The following is a 7,429-nucleotide window of genomic DNA, read 5'->3' as shown; positions in this document are numbered from 1 at the left end:
CAGCAGAAGAGGCACTTGCACAGCTATACTGGAACCTTCCCCCCCACACCTTCCCCTTAAACATGCAGTTCCTATTGCAGAGTGAATAGAGTGATGTTGTGTGTCAGGGTTTGGTACAAAGAACAAGTGCAAGGTAGTGAATCCAAGCCACTTTTAAGGTGTAAGTACAACAAAAGAGCCAGTGATCTTATTTAGTGCGGCTTTTCTGTGACTGGCACACCAAAAAAATACAATGAAAAAAAAGTAAAAAGGAAAGTGAACAAAATGCCCTCATATGGGGATACAGAAATGCCAAACTCTGTCCTTTGCTGTTCAAGGGGTTTCTGGGCTGATGTCTAACTTAAGTGGGATGTCTGGCACAGTGAGTTGTTAGCAGTGGGAACAGGAATAGTGTGGTGTTCAGTTTCTGTGTCTTGACTAATGGTACTCCTACACTGCTGTCACAAAGGTTTCTGCTGTGCAGGGTAGATGCAAACTAGCTTTAAACCTAATTCTACTGCCTGGCGTTGATAGAAGTCTAACTGCAGTAGCACAGAGCTCAGTCTAGGCTGACTTACACTGCCAAGAAGTTAGTGCATTTCTACACTATGCTGCACTTACTGCTGTGACTGCAGTATGAGCATACCCTAAGTGTTCTTCTTAAGAGCACTTGCTCTCCAAAGCAACAAGTGACACATACCAAGTAACTGAAAAACTGCAATATATACAAGAGAAAATTTAAGACTAGATTTGGGTAGGTAATTTGCCATCAAAATACCCGTTGTATGAATTTTAGTCCCATTTAATTATTTTTTCAATTGTAGGTGGTTTTGCAGAAGTGCAAGGTCAAATCTCTCATGCATAGTCCAGGGGATTATATTCTTCTGAGTGCAGATAAATATGAAATCAAGGTATGTACTTTGTCTAAATGCATATCATGACAAAGGGGCATAGAATGCTTTATACACCTAGGGCATCTACTGGAGCCGCTAAAACATGCCGATTTCTTCATACCCTCTGCATACTCTGCGAACACGTATTCAAGACAAATGCCTCTAATGGCTAACAGATGTTTTTCTTCACACATTTGGACCAAAATAAATTACTAGTACAGGGATGGCTGGGCTTGCTTGAGTGGCAGCCCTGGTGTGCAGTAGGGCAAAAGAGCAAGCACAGGCAGTGGTTGCCCAGTGTCCCTACTCCCTCAAGCAAAGGACGTATCAAGCATTTATGAGAGGTGGAGGACTCTAAGTGGTCTGAAGTTGCACAGTGTTCATGTGCTTATTGGAACTACTACTGCAATACAAAATTAAATGGCTAAGACAGATTTTTGATGAAAAACATGTTGTTGCTCATGTTCACTTTATCTGAACACAAAGGGGCAATATAAATAAAATCCTCTGACATAAAAAAGACTTCAGTAAGGCATACTGTATCAATATCGCAGAGCAAGCCCCTCTGAAAATGCAAAAAAATGTGAAATTACTTGGTTAATAACACTGTCCTGATGGTCATGAGGATCCACTGTTAACGAAAGAGCCACAACTTATCCACACCTCTGTTTGAATTGTGATAACACACAGCACTTCAAAAGAAAAATACTACAGTATTTGTACCATGCTTGATAGAGATAGATGACACCTGTGTTGCCATATTCCTGATTGCAGGAAAGACTGATTCAAGGCATTTGGTGAAACACAAATGCCACAGACTTTGATAACATTTTCTGTTAACTGAAGAGCCAGCTGATCAGAGTCTCATGGTACTTGGTGCTGTCTAGTCAGGAGCTTTAGTTCCAGAGGATAATTCTGAAAATATGTATAGTCTAAATTCACTAACTGTTCCTGGTTCAGAATGTCCACTTTATCAGCATGGGCCAAGTGATCCCTGCGTTTGTGTTTGTGCAACAACTCACAAGTTGTGCCCTTTGCAGTCTGACGCACTGTTTTGTTTTTGATTGCAGATTTGGCCTATTGGAAGGGAAATAAATTGCAAATGCTTAAAAACCCTGTCGGTGTCTGAAGATCGCAGCATTTCACTGCAGCCCCGACTGCACTTCGATGGCAAATACATTGTGTGCAGTTCAGCTCTAGGATTGTACCAATGGGACTTTGCCAGCTATGATATTCTCAGGTAAAAGTTTCAGTTTGAGACAAACGTGTACATGAAGTTTAGTATTGAAAGATAACAAGCAAGAGTACCTATATAGCTTTTGAGATGCACATAATACCTTATACATCAGCTACATAACTAACAACCCTGATGAAAGTTCTTCAAATGTGCACTTTTAGTTAAACTAGGACGAAAACTGCTAAGCTGAAGTTGGTATTGCTACATAAATGTATTATTAGTTTTTATCTTGGCACCAGGACTCTACTACCCTTTCACACCTTGAATAGTTTTTCAACCAAAATCACTTACAGTTTAGTTTTGAAAAAAAGATTTGGTAGCTGACACAAGTTCACATGGGAAAGAACGGTAGTACTTTGTTGGTTTGTAGCAACTCGCCTGGCCCCATTAAGAAGTCCTCTAGTAGTATAAGAATGTATAGAGACTGTCCCTTTCTGCTGGCATTCCTAAACCTGAGACCTTATTGCAAGCCCCTAAGCATCTGTGGGATGATGTAGTAAGCTTCTGCCAGCTGTGGCTGGTGGTCAGGCAGCAGGGCAGGGTTTTATTTGGACCTTGTTCTCAACTGAATGTTCAGACCCAGAGCAGTCTCTGCAACCAGGATCAAAGCTTCCCAAGAACAGGCCTTTGCTATAGGAATAACACCACCACCTATCAGCCAGAGGTTTAACCCCCCAAAAGTGACTCAGCCTTGAAGCAAAGGGAGAACAGTAGCTTACTGGTTCAGTGTATATAGTCTTGGGTGTTAGTAACAAGTAAAGGAATAATTTTACTTTGAACCACCTCCCACTTTAGATGGTTCATGTTGACACTCCAAACTAAACATTTGTTACAAATGAGCTGTATTTCTGCCCATGGTCATGTGGGGGCATTATGTTCTCAGGTTTGACTTTTGCAAGATAGCACTGTGATCATGCGATAAATCTATGCTGTGCTTTTCTTCCTTATTTCAAATACAAGTACTCTGGGTAGTTTGTGCCCTTTAAGCTGAACGACAGTTGAGCCATGGCAACTTCAGATTACATAGTAGATTTTCTGGATGGATAGTAGACTTCCAGCAAGATGTAGTTTGGATTTATCCTAAGGTCTAAATTTGGACACTAATACTGTGCATCCACCTAGAAAATTAATATGCGAACATAAGAAATGCCATACTGGATCAGACCAGTTTCTTTAGATCAGGGGTTGGCAGCCCACAGTCCATGGAACGTTTGGATTCTGCAAACAGATGTGTGACTTTCCCAGCATTTGGTGGTAGGTGATCTCCCTTGGACACAGGAGACTAATGCCAGCTGCAGATGGTCCTAGTACCTGCCTGCTGTACTGTGTCCTGGGATGGGTCATTCCAGCCCATAGACGGAACAGGTTGCCTACCCCTGCTTTAGATGTTTTCGTTCCCTTTACACTTGTGTGTAGGAAGTGCAGTTTCATGCAAGGCAGGCTTGCTACTGTACAATGAGATAAATGCTTGTTTTTCCCTCCCCAGGGTTATCAAGCCTCCTGACCTTGCTAATGTGTCCTTGCTGGGCTTTGGAGAGATATTTGCCCTGCTGTTTGATAACAGATACCTGTATATAATGGATTTGAGGACAGAAAAACTGATTAGCCGCTGGCCTCTGCCAGAATATCGAAAGTCAAAGAGAGGTTCCAGCTTCTTGGCTGGTGAAATCTCCTGGCTAAATGGACTAGATGGTCAAAATGACATGGGCCTGGTTTTTGCCACCAGTATGCCAGACCACAGTATTCATTTGGTATTATGGAAAGAACATGGCTGAAGAGATGGCATATGCCAGGATCTTCATGAATCCTTGAACTATCAGCAGTTTGTCCATGACAGAAGACTTTGCATGAACCAAAGTTGCACACCTAATGGTATCATCATGCAATGCACAATCATTTACCTTTTATTTTTAGGGCATTTTTCAAGGGTTTCTTTGACATAATGCAACACAGCATGCTAGCAATATTCACCACTGAATTTTGTCTGTACTCATGTTTAAGTATCTATATTTGGGCTCTGAAGTATAGGATGATAAAGGTTAAAAATCACTCAAATCTATTGATCAGGTCTACATTGATATAGTACTTGCTTTCAGACTTCTGCCCTATTTTTTGGATGAAACAAAGGAGATGATGTTATCTTAGCACTCTAGTCTCGTATATGCAGCAGCAAAGGCTGGTCAGCAGTGCACAACGGCACAGTTCCCTCAAGTGAAACCAAAATGGCCCTTTGAATATTATCTTCTTAGTGACATTGACTTTTCCTTATCAGAGCTTTAAACCATGACTCCGTGGAATCAAGAAATGAGGTGGAGTTTTTTAAGCATTGTTAGATTACTTTTGGATGACACCAGCAGCCGCTCTGAGGCTGTGTGGAGGTGATACTCCTATCCCTGGGTCAGACTGAGCCACGTTCTCTGTTATTATTTGACCTAATAGTTGTCAGATGTGAACTGGAGAATTTGTGGCTGGTGTCTATTACGCTTCTCTTTTTGAAGTCAAGTTGGGACAGAAGCAAACAGTCTTTCCGTGGACACTAAGTTGACAGCACAATGTGAATAAAACCATCTTGCTGGTTTAATGTTTGTCCCATTGTACTACTATTGAATGAACATGCTGGGCAATGTCTTGGTCTTCTTTCAGAGACTGAAACATGGAATGCTTGTACAACTCTAGAAGTCTGCCCTGCATAGCTTTATCAGCAGTGCACTGTTAATGTTTTTCCACAGGCTGAGGGTCAGAGCAGCGTGTGCTCCAGGGATTTAGGAAAAAAAAATAACGGAAGGGAACAAGGTCACCCTTAACCCATGGGCTACTAGATTTGAACTCCTACATTGAGCAGATGGTATCCAAAAATTGTCTTCCCTTGCAAAGTAACGGTCATATGCTAGTGGGTATGGAACTACCTGTTCCAACTAGATTGGAAAGTGGGAGCCAAAACTGTGATACCATGAACATAAGCCCTTGAAAAAGGAGTTTTAAAATTTAAAGGATAGAATTGGCAATAGATCTATTGTAGTCTGATATGACCAGCTTCACTAGACTTGACTAAGATAGAGAGAAGATTTAGTAAATATTTAATAGTAAGCATCCATCACAAGTACTATCACTGAACCTGACTTGTATTTAAAAACTGTATCCATCACAACATAACTCACTTTAGAAGTGCATTTTTACATTTGAAAAATAAAGTTGCCCCCCTAGTGTCTATTTTTACACAACTTCTAAATATAAGGTTGCTTGAAGATTGATGACTCTGTTCTTTATTTAAGACACTCAATATTCCCCATTATCTTAACATGATGATCCCTCCCTACCCCAGGGTTGTGGACAAGGAATGAGCTACAGATTCTAGGAAGTATTCTTGTACAAAAACATCAGTGGAAATTAGGCATTTAAGGCCAGATTTTTCTGAGATAGTTAACTGATCTGGCAAAGGTCATACAAGGGATCTGGGGTCTAGAGTGCAGCCCTAACCACTAGGATACCCACCTCTCTCATGGAGAAGTTACACCTTTAGCCAAGGAAGAGCAGAGTACCTGTAAGTGACAGGTGGAACCAATGAGCATGACACTGCCACAGGACAAACAAATGCAAGTCATGGATGAAGTGACTACCGTAAGTTATCAAAGTGTAGCATAATTAAAAGATCCTTAAGGGGGGACACCAGAGATGCATCCAATGGATTGTTTTCCAGGCAGCTGACAACTGCCACTCAGGCTAGGAAAGTTTCCATTTAGCTTTTGACTCAGTCACCTTTAGATAAGTGGCAAGGGAGGCAGAGTCAAATGTATGTACAAGGAAAAGTCTGGGTATAGTTGAATTTTAAGAGGGTTGCCTGCCAGGTAGAGAGATTTATCATGCAGTTCAACTTGGAAGTAAAGCAGCAACAAAATAGAACTTACCCAGTTTACTAAGAACAAGACCTGGTATCCACCTCATGTCCGATTTTAGCAAATGAAAGAACAGTCCAAGTTGAAAGGATTCAAGATTGTGGAAAATTACGTGATAAGCAGTCAAGAGCCTCTGCTTTCTTCCAGCTAAGAACAGTCTTCACTCTGCTAACATGAACCTCCTCCCTTATCAGCCTTTATAACTGAAAAGCTTTTAAAAAAAAAAAAAAAATCAACCCTCTCCTCTTAAGTAATTCAGAGCAGCTGTGGGTGGCCACCCTGAAAGCCTGCCTTCTAACTTTCAGATTATATCCCCCTTCACACCTTCATCCACGGCCTATTGGGGGCTTTTTATTGCTTATTCAAACAAAGTGAAGTATTTTTAGTGTAACAAAACATAGCGACCAGCATTTGTACAAATGCTGCTGTTTGCAAGAATAAACGTGGGCTTTGTTACTTTCACACTTCTCTTAATTTTCTACTCTTATTTTGATATGAAAAATCAAATTTGGATATTTTTTCCACGGGTTTTTAAATGCAAACTAGGAATTATTTGGCAGCACAGATGTTAGTAGCTAAATTACTGTAGTTATAATTCAACCCATCTGCTTGAAAATGTTTGGAAAGTTTACATGATAATCAGTTGACCCAAATTTATAACTGGAACAAGTTTACTGGAAACAAATCCAGCTTTGGTGTTTTCAGAACAGCCTCCACTCCCTGTGCCTGATTTCAGCATCATCAACTGGCTGCCACTCTACTGCAAAGCCTTTGTAGCAAAAAGAAATGCCAGGTCTTGCAAGTGCATTGCTTTCTCTGCTTGCATCCTCAGCTTCTGTGATCAGAGCCTTACTTGCAGAGTTCCTTCTTTTATTGCCAGGGTGGCTGCTATCTAAGCCTGGGCGTAGTAACCACCTTCAAAGGAACATTTGTCCATACTGAGCACCACAAACTCCATCCATTTGCTCTTTAGCCATCACAGATAGATATTTGCAGGTATGTCATGATGGAGCCATAAGTGTATGTCGCAATTCAGGACCTTTCAACAGCTGCAAGCGTATGGAGCTGCAAGACCATGTCTGCCTCTTCCTCACTATACCAAGTGTCTTAGTATTTATCGTATTAGAGAACTCATTGAAATATTCTTTACTATGGTTTCATATTTTATTGTGTATTGTAAACAGTTACCACAAATTTAGGTCATGGTTAAAATGCATTTGCCTATACCTGGTATGTTCAGGGACTGTTCTGGCAGATCTGCATGGAAATCTTTACATGTAGTTATCTATTATCATGGTGGTTCCTACCTGTCCCTTAGGAATCTAGCAGCTTTTCTACCATAGCTATAGTGTTGCCCTAAAACACAGTTTGCAGTAGCACATGGTTGACATTCAAGATTAAGGAGGAGTTGTATTTCCAGAGCGTCG

General features: G+C 40.9%; 1 protein-coding gene across 3 annotated transcripts in view; it reads left to right on the top strand.

The window, feature by feature from the left end:
• The window catches only part of FBXW2 (F-box and WD repeat domain containing 2), an 11,459-nt gene extending 4,036 nt beyond the window's left edge, over positions 1-7,423 (top strand). For 2 of the 3 annotated variants that reach the window (XM_006016932.3, XM_025194601.1), the window contains 3 exons: positions 804-890; positions 1,943-2,112; positions 3,596-7,423. In XM_006016932.3, coding sequence (XP_006016994.1) covers positions 804-890; positions 1,943-2,112; positions 3,596-3,884 — 546 coding nt within the window. In that variant the 3' untranslated portion in view covers positions 3,885-7,423. The remainder of the gene's footprint in view (positions 1-803; positions 891-1,942; positions 2,113-3,595) is intronic. The other variant, XM_025194599.1, reaches the window with a different exon arrangement.
• Positions 7,424-7,429: the final 6 nt, after the last annotated feature.

This window comes from Alligator sinensis, unplaced genomic scaffold (genome assembly GCF_000455745.1).
Source record: "Alligator sinensis unplaced genomic scaffold, ASM45574v1 scaffold611_2, whole genome shotgun sequence".
Lineage (NCBI taxonomy): Eukaryota > Metazoa > Chordata > Crocodylia > Alligatoridae > Alligator > Alligator sinensis.
This window is presented reverse-complemented; position numbering and strand designations above follow the sequence as displayed.